General features: G+C 41.1%; 1 protein-coding gene across 2 annotated transcripts in view; it reads right to left on the reverse strand.

The window, feature by feature from the left end:
- The window catches only part of SCFD2 (sec1 family domain containing 2), a 455,173-nt gene that overhangs the window by 112,114 nt on the left and 318,215 nt on the right, over positions 1–24,844 (reverse strand). For both annotated transcript variants that reach the window (XM_019740184.3, XM_088790215.1), the window contains exon 6: positions 12,590–12,735. In XM_019740184.3, the coding sequence (XP_019595743.3) occupies positions 12,590–12,735 (146 nt within the window). The remainder of the gene's footprint in view (positions 1–12,589; positions 12,736–24,844) is intronic.

The raw sequence follows: 24,844 nt of genomic DNA on the forward strand, positions 1-24,844 counted from the left end.
TCTTTTCATATAACGGCAATTTTAAAATATCATTTTCTATGACAGGGATGCAACGAACATCTCAACGCCACAACCCGCCCTTCTGTACTCAGTTCTGTGAGGCTGGGCTGAGGCCCTGCAATCATTTGGGCTTTGCCATCTGGGTCCATTAGAGTTTGCTGATAGGGAGCAAAACTGCACAGCAGCAGGGCAAGATGGACCCGGCTCCTCCCTGTTTATTTGCTGTTCCTGCCAGCATCGCCCCAGCAGTGGCCCCTCACCACCTGAAGCTGTCCCTTCTCCAGACTTTTAAGTCACAGGATCCAATAAATGATCTTTCTTGTTTAAGCCAGTTGGAGATTTCTTCTTTTTTCTTCTTTTTTCTATTTTTACTTGTTCACAAAAGCACATTAAATGGTACAAGTATTATTAATTTAACAAGACACTGATAGGTTTTCCCACTTAAAAAATGATATAGAAAATACCTCTAAAGCCTTTATCAAAACAACTAAGCACAGAACAACGAAATAACATTGTCCATTTAAAGAGCACGATTTGGGGAAGACTTTCTCAGGTACAAAGCGATCCTTGTTTTGTGACTTCTTAAGCAAACACATTTCTTAGATTTTCTAATTAGGGTTTTAATGTTGACAACCTTTGTCTCCTTCCTCTCAGCCACTTAGTTTGGATTGTTTTGTGCCTCAAGTCATGTCACTGAAATCTGATGGGAATGAACTGCCTTGGCAGCGGCTGCTTAGATGAGAAAGCTCTGACTGGCATGGAGTTTTCTATTCAGCTAGAAGCTACCCGCTTCTCAGCAAAGGACCACATAGAAGGCGGTGATAGGGGAGATAGACGCCTTCCATTAGCGTCTGCTCAAAGATCCCCTCATGTCAGAAAGGGCCACGGGGGAGATGAGTCATTGTAGTTTGCCTCAACATTAAGAGGATATTGTAATTTTTCTAATCAAACATTCTCTGCTAGTTCACCTTTTTTTTTTTTTTTTTTGGCCGGGGAGCAGTGAGGAGAGGAATTAAAACCAGATAAATTTGTTTTCCCTTTTCTTGCTGGTCATCTATTTCTCACTTATATCTCACCCAGCGTGTGCTGGCCTGCAGGGTGTGTGCCCTACACAATCATTGAGCCGCCCAGGTTCCTGCCAGTGAGTGGCTCCACAACTCCCTAGGGCACTGCAATCCCACATTGAAGGCTTTGCAGCTCATCAGCAGATGATGAAAGAAGGAGCATGCAGGTTTTCCAGAGAGATTTTATGGGCTCAGCCTGAAAGTGATCTTATCACTTCTATCCTAGTCCAGTGGCCAAAATTTGTTACAAACCTACATTTACCTGCAAGGGAATCTGGAAAATGTGGCCTAACTGTGCCCAAGAGGAAAAAGGAAATGAAGTTTGGGGAACATATCGCATTGTCTCTGCCACAGACACACTCTAAAGTTTGGACTGAAACATTAATATGATTATTTCCTTAACAACTGGCGAGTTGCATGTTGTAGGCAAAGTATTATTAAACCCCCTTTCCCTTCTGCATAAGAATTTGACCTTTGGTTAACTTTTTAGCTCTGTTTCCCTGGAAACCTGATAAGGGAAGAATGTCAAACTCTAGCCAGGCAAGATTGCTCATGATAAAAATGACCCCTGCTTGGTAAATCGCATTTAGACTGGGAGAACTATAAATACTGGATTGAAAGCCAGCACTCCGGGCTTCGGTGACTCTTGTACAACTGGTATAACTGGGCATGTCCCTTGGAGGAACACTGGAAGCTATGCTTGTGGAGTTGTTCCAGAGAAATGGCTCCTATGGAATATGAAGCTTGTAAGCCAGGGAACTCTCCACCACACACACATCCCACCTTACTAGTCTAGTGCCCTCACTCCTGAGCTGTCACCTTGGGACCAAACTGAATAGTTTGTCGATAGCTGTGTGCTCTGCTTCATGGATGATCACAAGGATTACCCCAGGGGAGACAAATGCTTTCCGCTTCCCAGTGGCGAGCTGCGTTCCCATCCTGGGCAGACTGGTGCATTACGACCCCAGAGCTGACTTACCCATCAGGCACAGAATACACAGTGCCTGCTTAGGGCCCACAGGACTTTCAGCGACCCATGAAAATATTAATTTCTTTCAAAATCAGAAGAAACACTAAACTTTTAGGTCAAAGATAATGTTATATATATATAGTGTGTGTGTGTGTTATTTGTGTCTATACCAATGCAACTATATAATAAAAATTGTAATATTTTTTATTTTTCCAGAGGAAGGGGCCCATGAAGGCAGAACTGCCCGGAGCCATGAAGATCATAATGTGACCCTGTATGACAGTCTCCTGAGGCTACCTGCCAGCTTGGCAGCGTCCAGAGAGATCCCTGGTGGGTGATCAATGTTAAGAAAAAAGCTAAGTAGCTCAAGTTTAAAATAGTTGAAATAGTTCACGTTTCAAAAAATTGATCTTATACCAAAAACTCTTTTTTTTCCTTTATGTGGCCAGTATCTCTCCCACAGCAAACTGGACTTTTAAAGATGCCGTATTTAATCAAAATATGAAAAATATTTATGTCTATGTCCCTGGGTATTCTTTTGTGGTGGAGATAATGTATAATTTGGTCTAGAAGACTCTTTTGTTGACCTGATTCTAGCTCTTGAAGAAAAGTATGAGTATAGCAGTAGTTTCGGACATTACATAAGCCAGAGGTAATTTTGAGAAACTAACTCCAAAATCTCTTTGAATTTTGTGCACTTTAAAGATGGCTCAGGATATCAGTTTCCAAGAAAACCTGAGTTGTTGCCACAGCCACATCCCAGGAATCGGGGCGGTTGACCTTGGCTTTGCTGGTTGGAGTTGGTGCAACTAGGGACTATCTCAGTCCTGCTACTGAAGATGCTGCTCCCTTCTCTGCAAAATTGACTCTAAACAACCAACTTCTCAGGAAAACTAGACTTGTAGAGAGGATATTCATTTTGTTTCAATCCAAGACTGTACAGAAAACATATGTTCAAAACTGTTCATAGCTTTGACTATCCCATGGTTTATTTTTATTTTTTGCTACACTAAGACAGATTTTTTTCTCCTTTCATCTTCTTCAAGCAAATGGTTTGTTCTGCAGATTAAAAAGTGGCTCACTTGTCTGTTCATCCATCCATCCATCCATTCATCCATCCATCTTTCAAACTAGAAGCAGATTACTTTTAAAACTTTTGAGTGTAGTCCCTTCATTTTTTTTAAACTTTTTTTTTCTTCAAATTTATTTTATGTAAGCGTTTTTCCAGGACTCATCAGCTCCAAGTCAAGTAGTTGTTTCAATCTAGTTGTGGAGGGCGCAGCTCACAGTGGCCCATGTGGGGATGGAACCAGCAATCTTGTTGTCGTTAAGAGCACCGCGCTCTAACCAACTGAGCTAACCGGCCACCCCAAGTCGGTTCATTTATAATATGAGCAAACCAAAGCCCTAAGCTATTCACTAATTTGCTTGAGTTCACAAAGGCAGTTAGAAGCAGACTGAAGGACAGAGCTAAGTTTCCCGAACCCCAGTTTGGTCCTATCTCATGCTGATTCTTTCAAAAAGGACACTAGCAGATCTGGGGTTAGGTAGATAGTCTCAGGAGGAAGAATGGTTTAGCATAAAAGAACAGCTGGTGGCCAGAGCTGGGGATTGTTGACAGAGACTGAGCCTACAGACTGCTCAGAGAGCCACATTTCACCAGGCACAAGATGAATCAAGCCTCCTTGGGCACTGCTGGGTCTAAATGCTGTTGTTCAACATACCAGAAGCACAAAAGGCAGTATGCATCTGTGGAAAGTTTTCTCCAGCATAGCACAGCACTTTGAGCCCTCTGCCAAAGCAAGTCATGCAAGAGCCATACAGTATTTCTTTCTGAAAGGGCTCCTAAGCTCCTGGCCTGAGACATCTGCCTAATATCCTTCTGAGGAACTGCCACTGGGAAACTGCAACACATCAAGTAGTGTGGCGTTTAGGAAGGACGCTAAACCTCTCATTAAACTGGAACGGGTGCAGTAAGAAACGAAAGCCTAAGACTTGCTGTATAAGCAAAGCTGGGGCTTAGGCTTCCAGTCAATGGAGTCTACGAACAAACACAACTTTCCAAACACACTGGTGTCAGCAATCAACTCTTACCAGGCACAGGAGCTAACAGAACAGTCAGCTGGAGGATGACACCCTTTCTGGGCAGCCCCCTCCTAGCAAAGGAAAAGACAAAATGCTACGAAAGAGGACAAAGAGAAGGCCTATTTTGTCCTTCACTACAACTGTGAGAGCAAATGCTCACCTAGTGCTGTGTATGTGTCAGCTCCTGTCCTGAGAGCTTCCTATGCACTCACTCACCTAATCATTAGGGCGTCTGTATGAGGGACCTAGTATTATTAGTACTGGTTTCCCTGGAGGGCCAGGGGATGTTCTGGACTCATTTCTGGAAGCCCTTTGGGAGATTTTATATGTGTGTAATTCCTTGTATGAAATCAGTCTCCTTAAAATGATGAGAGTAGTGTCTACTTTCTGCATCTGAGCCATGACCGACACATTTTCCTAAATGGCTAACGGATGGAGGTTAAACAAGAGGTGCCTCTAGTGCTAGCAGGGGAAACAAGAATGGCTCCGAGAACCAACTCATGTGCCCTGGAGCAGGAGAGAGATGCACTGGGAGGGAAGCTGGGGCTAGTAGGGGCCCTGAGATCCAGGGGAGGGAGCCCAGATCCACAGCATTGGTCAGAGCTGGAACAGGAACCCAGGGTCAGACCAGGTCTAGTGCTTTCTCACGTGTCCCAGGCAGCCCAGGACATCTCAACTAGAGTCTGCATAGAAACAGTATTGAGCTAAAGGAAGAAAAAATTTTACCTGGAGCCACAGGGTTGAGGACCAAATTGGGAGAAGGGATGATCAAAAAGTTGCCCAGCCAAGACCCAGCTTCAAAACTACACACAGTTAGACTCTGATTCTAGTCTGGACATTTGTCATTTCTTTCTTTCTTTTTTTCTTTTTAAAATAATTTCTTAATTTTTCAATTAAAGCTCACATACAATAGTATATTAGTTTCAGGGTGTACAACATAGTGATTAGACATTTATATAACTTATGAGGTGATCACCTCAGTAAATCTAATACCCACCTGACACCATACACAATTATTACAATATTATTGACTATATTCTTTATGCTACACTTTATCTCCCCATGACTATTTTGTAACTACCAATTTGTACTTCTTAATTCCTTCCCCTTTTTCACCCATCCCCCTAACCCTCCTCCCATCTGGCAACCATCAAAATGTTCTCTATATCTATGAGTTTGTTTCTGTTTAGTTTGTTTATTTTAGTCTTCAGGTTCCACATACAAGGGAAATCATATGGCATTTGTTTTTTTCTGTCTGACTCACTCCATTCAGTACAATACCCTCTGGGTCCATTCATGTTGTTGCAGATAGAAAGATTTCATTCTTTTTTTGTGGCTGAGTAGTATTCCATTGTGCATATGTACCACCTCTTCTTTATCCATTCACCCACTGATGGACACACAAGTTGCCTCCATATCTTGGCTATTGAAAATAATGACTCAATGAACATATGGATGCACATGTCCCTTCAAAGTATTCTTGGGTTTCTTTGGATAAATACCCAGAAGTAGGATTACTGAGTTCTTTGTCTTTGGTTATAGCCTTTGTTTTAAAGTCTATTTTGTCTAATACAAATATTGTTATCCCAGCCTTTTAAAATTTCATTTCCACTTTCATGAAATATCTTTTCCCATTCTTTTACTTTCAATCTGTGTGTGTCTTTTGATCTGAAGTGGGTCTTTTGTAGGCAGCATATGTAAGGGTCTTGTTTTCTTATCCATTCAGCCACCCTATTTTGTTTGATTGGAGCATTTAATCCATTTACATTTAAAGTAATTGTTGATAGATATGTAGCTATTGCCATTTTATTATTCATATTGTTGATCTTTTTTTTTCATATTGTTGATATTTATTTCTTCTTTTTTTAAAGAAATCTCTCTAACATTTCTTGTAATACTGGTTTGGTGGTGAGGAACTCCTTTAGCTATTTCTTGTCTGGGAAACTCTTTATCTGTCCTTCGATTCTAAATGATGGCTTTGCTGGGTAGAATAATTTTGGTTGTAGGTCCTTGCTTTTCATCACTTTGAATATTTCGTGCCAATCCCTTTTGGCCTGCAAAGTTTCTGTTGAAAAATCAGCTGACAGTATTATGGGTGCTTCCTTGTAGGTAACTAATTGCTTTTCTCTTGCTGCTTTTAAGAGTCTTTCCTTGAGATTCTCTCCTTGTCATTAACCTTTGGCATTTTAATTATGATGTGTCTTGGTGTGGGCTTCTTTGACTTAATCTTGTTTGGTACTCTCTGTGCTTCCTGGGTTTGTATGTCTATTTCCTTTGCCAGGTTAAGAAATTTTTTATTTCTTTTTTTATTGTGTTAATCAACTGTTTTTTTTTTGTTGTTGTTGTTATTGTTTGTTTTTTATTGTAAGCCTTCTGGTCAACAATAGATTATTAGTAGTTAAGTTTTGGGGAGTCAAAAGTTATATGTGGATTTTTCTTTTTTTTTTTTTTTTTAAATTCATTTCTTTTTAATTAGCTTCAGGTGTACAAAACAATGTAATAGTTAGACATTTCACCCTTCACAAAGTGATAACCCCTTCCCCCAATCTATTACTCCTTTGATATCATATATATCTATTACAATTCCATTGACACTATTCCCTATTCTGTACTCCATATCCCATGACTATATATATTAAATTATAGCTGACATTCAATATTATTCAGCTTCAGCTTCAGGTGTACAGCACAGTGGTCAGGCATCTACATCATCCATGAAATGGTCTCCCTAATTACTCAAGTGCCCATTTGACACCCTACAAAATCTTTGCAACATTATTGATTATATTCCCCAAACTGTCTTTTATATCCCTGTGGCAATACTGTGAATACCAATTTATGCTTTCTAATCCCCTCACCTTCTCCCTCTTTCCCACCCCCCACCTAACTAACAACCATCAGTTTTTCCTCTATATCTCTGAGACTATTTCTGTTTAGTTTGCTCATTTATTCAGTTCTTTAGATTCCACATATAAGTGAGATCATATGGTATTTGTCTTTCTCCGTCTGACCTATTTCACTTAGCATGATGTTCTCTAGGTCCATCCATGTTGTTGCAAATGGTAAGAGTTCATTCTTCTTTATGGCCGAGTAATACTCCATTGTATAAATGTACCACAGTTTCTTAATCCAGTCGTCTACCGATGGACATTTTGGTTGTTTCTATGTCTTGCCTATTGTGAATAGCAGTGCAATAAACATAGGGGTGCATATATTTTTCGAATTAGCATTTTGGATTTCTCTGGATACATACCTAAGAGTGGAATTTCTGGGTCATAAGGTAGTTCCATTTCCAGTTTTTTGAGATACCTCCATACTGATTTCCATAGTGGCTGCACCAATCTGCAATCCCACCAACAATGCACAAGTTTTCTTTTTTCTCCACATCCTCACCAGCACTTGGTGTTTGGTGATTTATTGATGACAGCCATTCTGACCAGAGTGAGATGGCATCTCATTGTGGTTTTTATTTGCATTTCTCTAATGATTAGTGAGGTTGAGCATTTTTTCATGTCTGTTGGCCATCTGTATGTCCTCTTTAGAGAAATGTCTCTTAATGTCCTCTGCCCATTTTTAAATTGGCTTGCTTGTTTGTTTTTTGGTGTTGAGTTGAATGAGTGTTTTATAAATTCCATCATTATTTCTTCAAGTAGATTTTCAATTCCTTGCACTTCTCCTTCTGTTACTCCTATGATGCGAATGTTGGTACACTTGATATTGTCCCACAGGTCCCTTAAACTATCTCATTTTTTTTTTTTATTCTTTTTCTTTTTTGCTGTTCTGTTTGGGTGTTTCCTGCTACTTTATCTTCTAAATTGCTGATTTGACCTTCTGCTTTATCTAACCTACTGTTGATTCCCTCTAATGTATTCTTCAATTCAGTTATTGTATTTTTATTTCTGACTGGTTCTTTTTTATATTTTCTATCTTCATTTTTATGTTTCCAAACTCTTTGCTGAAATCCTCCCTGAGATCACTGAGCTTTGCTATAACCAGTGTTTTCAACTCTGCATCTGGTAGATTGCTTGTATCCACTTTGTTCAATTATTTTTCTGGATCTTTGTTCTACTCTTTCATTTGGGACGTGTTTCTTTGTCTCCCCACTTTGACAGCCTTCCTGTGTTTGTTTCTATCTATTAGGTAGAGCTGTCATATCTCTCAGTCTTTGTACAGTGGCCTTATGCAGTAGTTGTCCTGTGGAGCCCAGTGGTGCAGTCTCCCTGGTCACCTGAGCCAGGTGCTATAGATGTGCCCTTGTGTGGGTTCTGTGTGCCCTCTTGTTGTAGTTGTGACTTAGTTGCTGTTTGCACATCAATGGGAGGGATTGCGCCTCAGGCTCATTGGTTGTGAGGACTGGACGTGACTATAGTGGAAGTACTGTTATGCAGTGGCTGACCCTATGGTGCAGGATTCACTTTAGCAGGGCTCTGGTGCCTGCCCAGTCTACGTTTGAGTGTGTCATCTGTGGAGGCAACTGGGTGGTTCTCTGGCTGGGTCCAAAGTCAGCCACTGGGTGTGTCAGCCCCTGGGGCCTCCTGGAATGAGCCAGAAAGCAATATGAAGTTGGCTGCCACCCATGCTGGACTTGGAGATACCTGGTAGAGGTGATGCTGTGAACTGAGGCCAGCTGCTACTAGTGCCAGGCTTGGGGCTGCTTAGCAAGAGGTATGGGGCATGGTGACGCCAGATGCTGCTTGTTTGGGGTTTGTGAACCTTTGAGAGATTTTTAGGAAAGTCTGAAGCATGAGTCAAGACAGGCTGTTGTGGAGAAGCCACTGGAAGTAGCTTGGGTGGGCCCACAAGTTGGGTGGGACAGGGTCTCAGGGAATCACTAGGGCAGGGTGAACAGTGTTGGCCAGGTTGATGGAGACTCAGATATGGTGGCTGCAAGAGTCTGCACACTGGGAAGGGGAGGACTCAACAAAGAAATAGTGGGTTACATCAGCACTTCTGTGTAGGAGAAAGCTGTCCCTTCAGCTCTCGTCCTGGAGCCAGACAAATCAGTTCTGCTTGGTATGTCTCTGGTGCCTTTCGAGCTATTGCCCAGCACTGGCGCTGAGAGCAAGTGAGTCCGTCAGTGAGTAAGTTTGTGCATGGGCCGTTTAAGAGGAACACCTGGAACTCCAGCTGCCCTCTGTCTTACTCAACCACAATCTCTGCTGATTTTCATAGCCAGAAGTTATGAGGACTTCTCTCCCTGGCACTGGAACCTGGGCTGGGGAGCCTGGTTTGGGGCTCAGACCCCTTGCTCCTCAGAGGGGAGCTCCGCAGCTGTGATATACTGCCAAATTTTTAACTGCCACATGTGGGTGTAGGACCTGGTTGTTCCATGTTTCCACCCCTCCTACCAGTCTTATTGTAGCTTCTTCTGCATGTCCTTAGTTGTAGAACTTCTGTTTAGCTAGAATTCAGGTGATTCTCAATGATGGTTGTTCTTTAGTTTAGTTGTAATTTTGATGTGGTCATGGGAGGATGCAAGCACAGCATTTACCTACTCCACCATCTTGACAGGAAATCCATTTGTCCTTTTCTAACTACATACACTTTGTATCCCAACAAATCCTCCAATATACAGAGGGTGCCAAAAAAAATGTATACACATTTTAAGAAAGGAAAAAACTGTATTAAAATTGTAATACTCAATATATACCGATAACAAAAGATGAATACAAGTCATGTGTATACATTTTTGGCACCCGCAGTATAATAAAGATATATACAATGCATTCAAGAGGCACCCAACAAATATTTATTAAGCATCTACTATATACAAGATCTCACTCTAGGTACTGAGGATATGGCAGTGAACAAACCAGATCAAAATCCCTGTCCTAATATGACTTACATCTGTGATTTTAAAGTTCTTCAAAATTGAAAAATATTGAAAAACCCAAACAGATAAAATTTACCCATAAGCCCATCAAAAACTCTTTCTCTATATATGTAAATATAGAGCAAGAAGTCAGAGTTCAACCACGTCCATCCATCCCTTCCTGTCATACACAAGGTAATCATTATAAAATTTTCCAAAAAATTTAAAGACTAATTAAAAATAGATACCCAAATACTTTTGATGACTTTTTTTTTTAACCCAAATAGAATAATGCTTTATAGAATGATCTACAACATGTATTTTTTCACCTAATACCATGTTTCCTTAAAAATAAGACCTAGCCAGACCATCAGCTCTAATGCGTCTTTTGGAGCAAAAATTAATATAAGACCCGGTCTTATATTATGTTATATTACATTATATAAGACCGGGTCTTATATTGTATTATATTAATTTTTGCTCCAAAAGACTCATTAGAGCTGACGGTCCAGCTAGGTCTTATTTTCGAGGAAACATGGTATTAGTTGAAAAAGATACATGTTGTAGATTATTCTATAAAGCATTATTCTATTTGGGTTAAACAAAGTCATCAAAAGTATTTGGGTATCTTACATAATATAATACAAGACCAGGTCTCATATAATATAACATAAGACCAGATCTTATATTAATTTTTGCTCCAAAAGATTCATTAGAGCTGATGGTCCGGCTAGGTCTTTTTTTTCAGGGAAACACGGTAGATCATGAACCTCTGCTTTAATTTGAACTCCCCAAGGAGCAGAGCCTGGGACAAGAATTCAAATACAGTCTTTGATCAGAACATTTAGATCTTTCCTATTCATTTTAATGGTTGCACAGCATTTCACTGTGGGTCTGCATCATTATTTATTTAATCCCCTCAAGATATCCACATACTACCCTCCTTCCAGCTCCCATTTCCTGCTCATTTGGCATATATGCAACAAGGTGAAAGCTCATTTTCCAAAAGCCATGGCTGTAGGACAAGTGTCTGAGGTCTGAAAAATGAGAGTGTTGGTAGCAAGGAGAAAAAGTCTAGGAAACTTATCATTGTCCTTATCACGCCCAAGATTTATAGCTAATACATATTTATGTGAAGTTGACCAAATCAGTCACCATGATGGTCATAACACTGAAAAGACCTCTGAATTTTCCCTCTGCCAACTATAGCAGCTACTTACTTCCCGACATTTTTTGATCTAAATTTCAGCATATATCACCAGTTCTATCATGTCTTGCAGAATTAGTCCATACCACAGTATTTAAGATTGCTAATTTTTTAAATGGCAAAATTACATATGATTAATTATCTGAGTGATTTTATCTGTATTTTGTAGTAGTGGTGTTTTTAGATCCTTGAACAAAGGATGGGAATTTATGTTTCTAAGTTGAGTGCCAGTTTCTAAGGTCTTTCATATCTTGGTGGGTGATTTCAGATGCCATCAGCACCATCAATCAATATTTCTGGAGCCTCCGTGAGAACCATGGTATAGTAGGGAGGGGATTCTGTGTTGGTGACAAAGACCTGGCATCTGGCCCTGGTCACCTGTGTGCCTGCGGCAAGTCACTTGCACTTCCTGGATCTCTGGATAATACTCTCTGGCTTACTTGTCATAAAGATCAAAGGAAAAACTGAATGTAGCATTCTTTAAGTATTAGCTACTATATAGATATATGGGAGGAAAAGTCTGGGTTTTGATAGGCTGTAGTAGATAACCTTGGCTCCTGTCTACACACTCATCTTGAGGAGCAGCTCCCTGAAGTTGAATCCCTCACAAACACAGTCCCCACTAACAAAACATTCCACTCTACAAAAGCGTTAGCAAATCGAGTGGATTTTACTGAAGGTTTCATGGGGAGATGGAGAGGATTTCCTTACACTCCCCACAGCAAAACTTAATGATCTTTTCCATCAGAAACATCTGTTCTTCCGTGAAAGCTCATTTTGGCCACCAGGAACCTGAGTTCTGTCTCCTTCCTTACCCAACAAAGACTGCCCGGCCCTGATGGCTCTTCACTCTTTAAGCTTCCCTTTGGGTCTCCTATGGCTCCTCCCTCACAGAGTTCTTACACAGCAATGACTCCTTTAATCATGGATTCTTATACCATCCTCCTACGCACTAGTCAAATAATATCCCTCTCATTCCTTAGAAAGCAGTGGGGGAATTTTAAATAAATGTTTTTGCTGTCACAAATTTCTTTTTTCATTGCCATAATATTATTAGGTAATTTTATTATTCTAATTGTTCAAAATGTTTATGGACTGCTTAGATCCAGAAACTTGGGAATTATCTAAGGCCAGCCCCTCATCTGGCACGTATAGTAACCGGGGCCCAAAGAAGTGAAGGGATGTGCCTATTGTTACAGACTCAGTCTGTGACAGAACGCGTTACAAAGTGGTGGCTGAGCTCATCTCACTACATCAAACCTGTGGTACAAATGCATCAAGGGGCTTTGAGATTCAGGGGAACCCAGATCTCTGAACTAGAAGGGAACTTGGAGTTCATCTAGAACCAATCCCTTATTTTAAAGAGGTTAAAATGGAAACTTTTCTTGTAGCCTCTGAATCCTAAAAATACAACACAGATTAAATGGTTACTTCAAAACATATGTACTTGCCTGGTGGGTATGATCTCCAGGAACATACACAGACTTAAACTGTTTCATGAGATTCCGAGCTCCAGCAATATCCCGAAGCGAAGTAAAGAGTTCATCCACGGCAATTTTGGATTTGTGAAATGTCAGGTTAATTGAAGAGTCACAGCCTGAAACAATCCAGAGATATTTTCTTGGGTGAACAAATCTTTAAATTAAGTTTTAATAATAACAGCTTGAACTTGATGTAACACAATTGGGTTTTTGTTTGTTTGTTTGTTTGTTTTTTTAACCCTATTTTCCCCTGGCGGTTCACCAAGTGGGCTGTTTCAATCATCCATGAGCAATGAAACATATTGAGTATAAACACCTTTGACAGAAGTACCGTGTTCCCCCCAAAATAAGACCTAGCCGGACAATCAGCTCTAATGCGTCTTTTGGAGCAAATATTAATATAAGACCCGATATTATATTATATTATATTTTACCCGGTATTATATTATATTATATTACCTGGTCTTACATTATATAAGACCCAGTTTTATATTATAGTAAAATAAGACTGGGTCTTATATTAACTTTTGCTCCAAAAGAGGAATTAGAGCTGATTGTCTGGCTACGTCTTATTTTCAGGGAAACACGGTAGAACTCAGAATTGCCTGGGATCATAGTCACTGGCTTCAATCCCCACATTGCAAAGGATTCACAAAAGAAAGCTCCCCAGGATCTACTGTCCTCAGGACACAGCTTTGGGAAAATATAAGGAGACACAAAGGAAAATACAAGCGAGTTCTCTGATGAACCTCTCTTGCTGGAATCCCATGGACAGTCTCCACAAAATAGAGCAGCAAGAATGAAAAGATTAGTTGCTCCAATAACAGAAACTGCTGGGATGGGCATCTGTCTAATGTGCTGATAATACACATGGCGTATTTCAAAAGGCGGCCATTCAAAGCCGATAAAACACAAAGGGGGCCTAATAAGAAAACTGTTCACAGTGATACTTCCATTTCTTTTAGAACCTTATAGTAGACGGATGTGTTCTCTATCTTGTTAGAAACTCATTCAGAAGAGAAATGATTGTGGGTAACTTAGAAGTTAAAGAAATAGAGAAAGATTTAAGATGAGCATTTTTGACTCTCTTAAATACAGCAGACATATTAACTCATTAATCCTTACCTCCCCCTTATGAGATAGGAGCTATTATTCTTCCTATTTTAAGGATGAGGGTACTCAAATGTAGACAGGTTAAATAACAGCTCTGTCGGCAGACATTGTCAAAGCTCTGGTGGTATCTGCTCTGTTAACTCTGGACGTCACCGGTAGGTCTGGGGAATAGTTCCCATGTACGCTGACTGCTTCCTACCTCAAGTACCTGGATCTCTCTCTATCTCTGTTTCTCTGTCTCTGTGTCTCTCTTCCTGAGGGCTTTCTCATGTTACTCAACATGTTACTCACAAAAATGACACGTTTTTTTTCTTTCTACAAAGTTTGGCATAGAAATCTGGGGAGTTCACATGAACTCCCTGAATTCCTTCCATCTACTCCCCCCTCACCTACCTCAGTTCACTGATCATGAGCGGCTTCTTCTCATTGGGCCTGACCACACTTTGATTTTTTTAATGGCAATGAGTAGGGCATTTCTGGAAACCAGGAGAAAAGGGTTGGTCACAGGATTCTTATGACATGATAAATATATCTATTGGTCTTTGTTCTTGGGTCCAACCACATAGCTCTTGGAATCTCCAGAGTGATGAGAGCTGAGATGTAGGAGCGTGTTTGGCCTTTCTGTGGAACAGGCTAGAGAGTCAGCACTCATAGGAACAAACCAGCTTTCTCTTCCCTTAGAAGAACAATTCTGAAGCTGTGGTCTCTCCACAGCTTTTCTGAGGGGCCCCAACAGACTGAGGCCCAGTGGCCTCCAACAGTAACTCATTTCACCAAAGGCCCCTTTATTGGCTTCCCTTCCTTCCCGGTCTCACTTCCCTACTTCCTGACTGTGCTTCCTGGGATATCTTTCCAAATATAGCACTTGCACCCAAATCCTTGTCTCAGGACACCTGAGCTTCCACAGCAATTGAAATACAGGTAGCCTAGATCCAGAGCTTGTATCCTTTATTGGAACAGCTTTATTGAGATATAATTCACATACAACACAACACAATTAACTCACATAAAATGTACAACTCAATAGCTTTTAGTATATTCCTATAGTTGTATATTTATTATCACCACAGTCAACTCTAGAATATTTTTATTACCCCAGCAAGAAAATCCATATCTATTAACTGTCACTCCCCATTTCCCCCTACCCGTAGTTCCTAACAACCACTAATTTGCTTTCTGTCTCTATGGATTTACCTATTCTGGTCATTTCTTATACATGGAATCACAGAATATATGATCTTTTGTGACTGACTCCTTTCACTTCACATAATGTTTTCAGGGTTTATCCAAGTTGTAGCATGTATCAATGCTTCATTGCTTTTTATTGCTGACTAATATTCATTATAAGGATATGCCACATTTTACATATCTATTCATCAGTTGATGGACATTTGGATTGCTTCCATATTTTGGCTATTATGAATGCTGTGATTTTCACATGTACAAGTTTTTTTGTGTGTGTGTGTGTGTGTACATACATTTTCATTTCTTTTGGGTATACATCTAGTAGTAGAATTGCTAAGTCATATGGAAATTATGTGTTTAACCATTTGAGGAACTACTGGACTGTTTTCCAAAGTGTCTGCATCATTTTATATTCCCACCAGCAGCGTAAGAGAGTTCCGATTTCTCCACATCCTCAACAATGTTTATTATCTATCTTCTTGATTGTAGCTATTCAAGTAGGTGTGAAATGAGGAAATATTTGTTGATTTTGATAAAGAGAGAGATGGTTTTTAGGGAGTAGAGGTAGATCCAAACAAGCTCAAACTATGGAGAGTTTGTAAAGTAACTAGGAGCATCTGAAGGAACCTGACTATAGCAGATGCTGCAAGGTAGATGAGTAGCTGAGCCTTTACTCTTAATTACTGTGGAACACTGTACGAGGTGTGATAAAAAACTACAGTGAATGCTGCTGCCATCCAATGGAAAGGCAGGGATCTTCAATACAGGAAGCAGCGCATTGAACCTTAGTAACAGTGTGTGACAAGTTTCAACTTGTTCGGTGCAGTCAGTTGGGTGTGAGCTACGGTTGAGAGAAGGTATGTTTTATAGTGTGCCATAAATCATGGATCACGAACAATACATTAACATGAAATGGGCAAACGGTTTCATCCTCCATCATAACAATATTCTGTGTCACACATCGCTTCTGATTCGGCAATTTCTGTCAAATAAAAACATTACAGTGTGTCCTCATCCACGTTATTCACCAGATCTGGCATTGTGCAACTTCTGGCTCTTCCCCAAAGTCAAAATGACCATGAAAGGAAATGTTTTGAATCGATTCAGGTCATCGAGGCAGCCATAACAGCGCAACTAAAGACACTCATGAAAAAGAACTTCCAGAACTGCTTCAGAATGTGGTAAGAATGATGGGATAAGTCTGTTCAAAGCGAGGAGGAGTATTTTGAGAGGGATTAATGGCAATGTGTCTTTCACTGTAATAATTTTTTAAAAATTTAAACGGTCCCCATATTGCTTGACATTGTATATATGAACTCTTAGAGGGTGGGCAAAATTCTGAACTGTTTCTATTCACAACACTTCTGACACTAAATATGTGGGATTTTCCCCCCTTATACCAACAGATTCTCTAACTCTTCAGACACCAACCAAGTGCCCCACAATTCAATTCAGTTCCGACACTAACTACGCAGAGTTAGCACAGACTCCACAGTTTCAGGACTGTCCTACAAGACTACCCCCACTGGTTCCAAGTCCCAGGAACCACCTGCACTTCTGACCAAACAGCTTTCAGTTGAAGGTTCCCATGACCCCTTCCTTGTAGCTAGAACAGCTCACAGGATTCAGGAAAGCACTTTTCTTACTATTATGGGTTTAGCACAAAAGTTACAACTCAGGAAGAGCTAAATGGAAGAGATGCATAGGGCAGGTATGGTTGAAAGTGTGGAGCTTCCATGTTCTCTTTAGCTGCTCCAGCTTCCCAGCACCTGGATGTGGTCACCAACCCAGAAGCTCTTAGAACCCTATTGTTTAAAGAGTATGATGGGGGTTTCATTATCCAGGCATGATTAATCAAATCATTGGCTATTGATGATTAACTCAGTCTCCAGCCCTTCTCTCCCTGGAGGTTGGGGGGTGGGGTTGAAAGTTCCAACCCTCTAAGCATGCCTTTGTTTTTTAGGTGACAAGACAGACCTCCGTCCTGAAGCTATGTAGGGACCCCCAATCGTCATTCATCACATTAGCGCACACGACACTCTCATCACTCTGGAGATTCCAAGAGCTATGTGGTTGGACCCAGGAACAAAGACCAATAGATATATTTCTTATTGTGTCATAAAAATCCTGTGACCAACCCTATTCTCCTGGTTTCCAGAAATGCCCTACTCATTGCCATTAAAAAAATTAAAGTGTGGTCAGGCCCAGTGAGAAGAAGCCTCCCATGATCAGTGAACTGAGGTAGGTGAGGGGGGAGTAGATGGAAGGAATTCAGGGAGTTCATGTGAACTCCCCAGATTTCTATGCCAAGCTTTGTAGAAAGAAAAATAAGTGTCATTTTCCTGAGTAACATGTTCATAACTTCCTTCTGGTTCTTAAAGAAGTTCGTAACCAAGAAAAGTGAGATCTACAGAGCATCTATTGATATCACACTATGCTTGCCCCGGGCTTTGGAGCACTAGCTACAAAGATACAGCAGCTTGTGCTTTAGCCAATGATCAATCAGAAGAACCTGGGAAGGCTATGGCTCCTCACTCATTCAACCTCTCAGGCTGACCCGTTCAAGATTTGGGACATTATATCAATTATTTCTAAGTGTTGTATATTATGTACTGCTCTTTCAAATAAAAAAAGACATGAAAAGAGGAAAAAAACATTACTAGTTCTAATACCATACCTTGTGTTTCAATTCCTCTAAAACACAATTCAGCCGATGGTCTAAAATTTTTTATTTAAAGTAATTCATTTTCTAGAGAACAGAAATATACATTCAGTTTTCATGTGGTCTATTTCAATTTATTTGGAAAGTGAGGAATATGATGCTCATCCATCAGGCTGAGTGGAACAGAATCATCTACTGGATTGTGGATTACTGAAAATTATAGATTATAGATGAACATTGTGGACTATACACCGGAATTAAGTGAAGGCTGTGTAACTGCAAATAGCTAGGCCAGCTGTGGCACAGGTTGTTTGACAGAAATGTTTATAAATTATTGGTAAATTGAACTCAAATGAACCCAACAAAAAAATAAGACTGCCAAAGAAATTGTTGGAAGAAAAATGAAAAGCCCTAAATTTACAAACAAAGTAAAACTTTCCTGAAGGACAGTCAGTTATTGCCATTGTTCAAACCAACTATACTAGGGCAACTTCCATTCAAACCACCGACACTTGCCAGTGTGTCTGGTATTCTCAAAGCAAGTGTTGTACAATGTACATGCTTCTCGGACATTGGGCCGAAGGGGGCTCATTTTTATCAGTCTCTGAGCATTTTTCATAATTATATCAATCTTCACCAAAAGAAGGATTTACATTCCTTTACCCAAACCCTGTAATGAAAGTTACACACACACACACACACACACACACGCACACACACTTTAGATATGTGGATCAGAGAGGATAAAGGACTTGTGCAAGCTCACATCACTATTCCTGGCAAAGTCAGGGTCCAAAATGTCCCTCTGGTCACAGATCTGAGCTCCTCCATGGACACTGCCTCCCACAATTCAGAACCTCCTCTGTGAAAGCAGCACGTTCCAAATTCATGCTGTAATAGCTAAGAGGAGATGTGGGCATAAAAGCTATGAAATGGGATGAATGTTTTTCTGTGATAATAGAGATAGCTATAATCAATGATTGATCGCTTATGTCAGGCACTGTTTTAAGAACTTTATACATATTAGCTCATTTAATCTCCACAGAATCCCCATAAAGTAGGTACCATTATCATTCCCATTTTGTAGATGGGGAAACTGAGCCATAGAGAAGTTAAGTAACACGCAGTCACTCAATTAGTAAGTAGTAAAGCTAAGATTCAAACCTTTGCAGTCTGCTGTTATGGAAGGCAGTGTGGAGGTTCCTCAAAAAAATTACGAATAGAATTACCATATGACCCAGCAATCCCTCTCCTGGGTATCTACCCAAAAAATCTGAAAACATTTATACATAAAGACATGTGTGCTCCAATGTTCATTGCAGCTTTGTTTACGGTGGCCAAGACATGGAAACAACCAAAACGTCCTTTGATAGACGAATGGATAAAGAAGTTGTGGTATATATATACAATGGAATACTGTTCGGCGGTAAGAAAAGATGATATAGGAACATTTGTGACAACATGGATGGATCTTGAGAGTATGATGCTAAGCGAAATAAGTCAGACAGAAAAAAGCAGAGAACCATGTGATTTCACTGATATGTGGTATATAAACCAAAAACAACAAAAGAACAAGACAAACAAATGAGAAACAAAAACTCATAGACACAGACAATAGTTTAGTGGTTACCAGAGGGTAAGGGGGGTGGGAGGTGGGAGATGAGGGTAAAGGGGATCAAATATATGGTGATGGAAGGAGAACTGACTCTGGGTGGTGAACACACAATGGGATTTATAGATGATGTAATACAGAACTGTACACCTGAAATCTATGTAATTTCACTAACAATTGTCACCCCAATAAATTAAAAAAGAAAAAAAGAAAAATGGAAACAATAATGCTTAAGTTAGAGGGTAATTATGAGGATCAAATGAGTCCACGTATTTCATAATTCTTTGTCAAGTCAAAAGAAACACAAATGTGAGGTGTGACCTATAATAACTATTGCCTACTCCTCAATCAGGACCCACTCAATGGTCCCCAACTATTCCAGTTTGGGTAGTTCCAGACACAGAATGGGCACTCAATAAACGCTATGAGTTGATTTAAAAAAACAAAAAACAAAACAAAAACAAAAGCAAAACCTTTGCAATCTAATTTGAGTTGGTCCTATTAATCAACTGCTTTCTTTCAGATGTGCTAAGACCACATATATAAAAGATCAATAAAACACTTAATTCCCCCTTAATATTGGAGAAGTGCTTTTAAAAAGGAATGAGTAGCAAGTGCCTTTCTTCTTGGGAAGACCTGGGCCTGTCCCTGGGGTAGACACCAACGGTGTGGTTTGCAGCTAGGCCCCAGGCCCGTCTTTTGTAACCACATAAGGTGTGAGGTCTCCCAGGCCTGACTGCACACTCTCCTTTGGATCTCTGTTCTGTAAGGAGCTGTATCCAGTTACTTCTAATAAGCCTCTGACAGCCTATTCCATTAAGCCAGCTTATGAGATAACAGTGTTTTGTAAGGGAACTCTAAGTGTACAATTCCAGTCAATTCTCATTTAATCCACTTAGTTAAATAGATAATAAACCAGAAGCTGATCCCAGCCTCTAGCCAAGCATGATCTGTGTGCTTCAGTTGCCTGCTTCTCGATAAGGGAGACCCCCCAACCCCCTAGGGTACCCCTGTGTTCTTCTAAAACGGGGATGACTCATGCCCCTGCAATTTCTTTCTCTGGAGGGCTAGGGGATCTCTTGGGCAGGGGTCCAGTTACTACTCAGAGCAACCAAATCGGGCCCCTGTGCCCATGCCTCCCCTCCCTCTGTGCCCCTCTCACCCGTCTCCACTTACTGAAGTGCCTTTCCTTCAGCAGAGTGAAAATAGTGGTTTCCATGGTTTTGTCCACTGCAGGGACCCACACTTCCAGCAACAACACAGTTAAAATGGAGAGAAGGCTGAATAGCTTAATGATCCTCCTGGGATGGCTGAAATGAAGCCGTGCTCCTTAGAGCAGCCTGGCTCGTTCTTCTCTTCTGGTTGGTGCCTTCCGGGGGCAGGCTTGACTCTTTCTGGTGCTTGGGGAGCCTTTTTAATTGAACTTGGTTCCCACAAGTTTGGTTTTATGTCTTAGGTATTAAGGGACAAAATCAAGAGGCTGTTGTGTCCAAGGCCTTCGTCCGGATTGGAGCTGAAGTAGTCCTGATCTTAAGCCTTCCAACACACACACGCACGCACACACACACACGCATGCACACACACGCACACACACACACGCACACACACATGCAGGTCAAACATAAGGCACATCACTTGTATAACTGGATCAGCAGGGGGGCGTGGCTACAATAGGATTTGAAATGTCTCCCTATTTAGTGACATCATTCTCCTCACAGTTCTAAAGTCCCCTCACGTCTATTGGGAAGAAGTAGGGTCAAAAAATATTTGAGCCTGGTCAAGAGATCCTTTTCTCATCTGGACCCAAGTCATCCGAGTCTGTCCTCCTCATCCTCGGACTGGCCCAGAGGTTGAGAACATCAGGCCCACTTGCCTCTCAGCGTGCTGCCCTCCCGCCTCTCAGCACACCCCTGGCAGCAGGGCCCTGGGGCAGTTAGAGAAAAGGCTGGCTCAGGAGTGTGGCTCGGATCAGAAAGGGGAGCACACGGGGAGGTCATGACCTCCTTCATCCATCCAGCTGTCAGACATCGCCTTTTTTCTCTTTTCAAACCATTGTTCTAAAGATGGAGTCTTTTCTCGTGGCTCTCAATAAATGTTTGTTAAATGAAAACAAAACCAACAAAATTAAAAACACGAAAAATCCTTAGCAAGAGCCATCACATCTGAGATTTTTTATGGCAGTTGAATGTGTAAAACCACTCTTAAGTGGGGCAGGGCTAGTAAGTGCATGAGTAAAACTATAATGAAAGCCCTCTTTTTCACACATGCTTGGGAATGAGAGGTGATTGGGAGTCATTTAAAGGTAGTGAATGTGAAAAAGTGATCTCTCATATATATATATATATATATATATATATATATATATATATATATATATATATATATATGAAATTTTGTTTAAAATTAAAACATAAATGTCCGTTTACTGACTCATCTTTTGAGGAAAGACAAAGGTTTTTCTTTGAGTATTGTCTGCTGATTAGAGTTCCTGTTTTATAAAAGTCATTATGTACCATGTAGAATTTCCAATTTTAGTCTATTGAACATGGAACAAGAAGTTAAAAGACTCCTGTAGCACAATCCGAGAATTCTTCTAGATTTATGTGTTCTTTTCCTTCAATTTTTTACAATCACCTCATCACACCTAATTCAAAAGCATTTTTAAAATGCTTTGCTGAGTCTTTCAAAAGCATTCCGTTTGGTTTTCACTGAAACAATTTTCTTTTCAAATTCACATTTCATCAGTGTGTGAGAACATTTAATGGAGGTTTGCAACTTGATAACAAGCACAGCTGGCATAAGCAGGTTTGGAAACACACCTAACGGGGTCCTGGGAATCACACAGCTGACCCCGGAAGGACAGAGGGACCCAGGCACACGGAGATTGCGCTAGAGCTACGAGGGCACAGAGTTTGGGCACTAGTCGTTCTATTGCATAGATGGATTGCAGAATGCCAGTTATTCTGGTGACTGGATTATGTGGAGGCTGGTTGAGAACACATGAATTATATACGTTATATAAATAAAAGTATGTATTTCTGAAGTTCCGTATTTATAGTTCACAGGCAACTGTATCTGTGCCATCAATCTAACGTTTAATGACCTAGTGTGACTCTGAAGTCCCTCTAATATAAAAGAAACCCAAGTCTCAGTTGTCAGACATCAGGTCTTACAGGGCGATGTCCTCGTTCACTAGGGAGCCCTGATGTACAGCACGTGGCAGGCCCCTCAGCAGGTGTGGAGCAATGACACAGATAGGCGCGGCTGAGTATGCTACTGAAGCTCGTCTAACAAAGAAAACCAGAGTCAGCGATATCCAGATGGGGATGCGAAAGGCCCAAGATAGGGCCCACCAAGGCTGACCACTTCTAAAGTCCTGTAAGTCACCCCACAGGCTCCCAGGCCCCTGAGCTCACTGACTCCTACTCAGTGTCACCGAATGTTCTAGCCTGTGGCCTATAGTTATGACTCAGATGACAAGGGGGGAAGGAGAGGAAGGGTGGCAATAAACTGAGCAGGAGCAGAGACTCTCCTGGGTTCACCACTGAGGCCCCACTAAATGATCCTTAAATAAATGAATGGGAAAAATAGAGGGGTAATAGGAAAAAGAGTAGAGTCAGACCAACATGCTCGAAAGCAACAGCACCGATTCTTGAGGAGCTGATAAACTACCTCTGCAGGAAATTTCAAACAAAGAGCTCCCAGATGGTTGTGAGCAATTGCAGTCTGCATGCCCACGTGGATCACCTCCCAAAAAGGCTTCTTGAGAAGAACAACCTCATTGGACGAATAAATTCTGTTTCCCTTTAACATGCAAAACTAAACTGTACATGGCTTAGGTATACATAGATGTGAGGTAAAACTGTTTTAAACAGAAAGAGGATGATAAACACAAGCTTCAGAAAAGTGGTTACCTCTGGGGTGGGGGTGGGTGGGTAAGCCACCCTCTGAGATAGTGTGGAAGGTCCATGGGTGTTTATTATATAATTGTGCTTTGTAACACATACATCATATTATCTTTTAAATGTATCATCTATCATCTTAAAAAACTACAACAAAACGAAAACCAGTCACACTACTTTGTAAGCTTCTAGCAAATACAGTTTTTTAAAACAGCTGAAACAAGGAAGCAATGACAGCTGAAATCTATTATTATTAGGCAGGTTTGGGATGTGTGGTGGACGTGGAAAGACTTGTACAGTCGCGAGAGAATGTGACTGCCCTGAATTCTAGCCCAAGCCCTGAGGCTTTTTGTGAGGAAACATGTGGGGAAGCCTGAAGGAAGGAAAACTGTCAGGAATATGCTTTGGAACTTGCATTTTTAATGGCGGGGTGCAATACCAAGTTGCCAGTGAGGCCCAGGAAGCAGGATGCAGGCCGTGGGACAAGCACCCCTGTTCCGGAATGTCTGTGCGGCTGCAGGAAGTGCCGAAAGGGCCGCAGAAAAGACAATCCTGGGTCATGGCAGAAACAAGAAAACAGCCCCAACGATTCCAAGACATTTCCTCTAAGACACCTGTGAAAAAAATATCTCTCCAAAGTACCGTTTCTGACTGCCCTACCTACTGTACTAACAAAATTTCTTTATCTTAACCTTTTATGTATTTAAGTAAGGGAGGCACGAAGGACTTTATAAAAACTGTTGCGACACCACATCACATTAAATACCGTTTCTCATGGTGGATATTATGTTATCCTAATAAATCAATCCCAATCTCCATAGACAAAGAGATTCTGAAGGTCGGCATTCAGAATAACTGAAGTACCACGTATGAGGCTATTTCTTTAAAAAGGTGGGCATCAATTTTTGATCAGTTACACAATCTCCTATTATTGAGCTATCACATGGGAAAATCAGCTCTCTCCTATCAGTTTGACGGTGGCTACTTTTCCAGGAACGAAGCCTGCCACAAGCGGGGAAAATGCCCAGGTAGCAGCCACTTTCCCCAGCGCTCACAGTGGCCTTCCCATGCCCGTTCCCAAGCGGGAGAGCACACGGGCTCCCAACAGTATCACAGACGAGCTCTCCAACGCAGCCCCTCTCACTACCAGTGCTTCCTAACGGGTTGATAGTTTTTGTTCTGTTGAATTAATTCTATTGAATTGCGAACTTGCTGTTTACTCTATAAGCCCACTTTCAAAGCGTGTTGACATTCCTGGCGGTTCTGAATAGCTTGAAATGGTTTGCTGGCCTCTCAGAGCTCACTTGAGAGATGACCGGCATCGGGTTGTTTTCCAAAGCTGGCAGGTGTCAGAGCCCCTGGGAGCCATGCTGCACTTTCTAGGACACTGGGACAAAATACTGCAGTTGATGTCATTTTCCGAACTTGGGGAAAACAAGCCTGTCTTACATGCCCATGAAGGTGTCACCAAGCATGCCCATGAGTTAAGCACAGCTGGCAGTTTTTATAGTAGTATTTGCTTGCTTCTTGTTTGTTCTTTTTGGGGATGCTACAAAAGCTGGAGTAGCAACACAGATAAGAAAACACAGAACGGATGTAAACTTGTGGTGGGAAAAATTTGACCTCCTTATTTTTACTTGAATGGAGAAAAGACTGCATCGTTTGATTTTAACAGGGGACAGTATTTCCTCCACTGCATAGTTTCAGAACCAATGAGCCAGTCTAGCCCTCCAGAGGTTCCTTCCACGGAC

This window comes from Rhinolophus sinicus, chromosome 1 (genome assembly GCF_057876585.1).
Source record: "Rhinolophus sinicus isolate RSI-liver-muscle chromosome 1, RSI-T2T, whole genome shotgun sequence".
Lineage (NCBI taxonomy): Eukaryota > Metazoa > Chordata > Mammalia > Chiroptera > Rhinolophidae > Rhinolophus > Rhinolophus sinicus.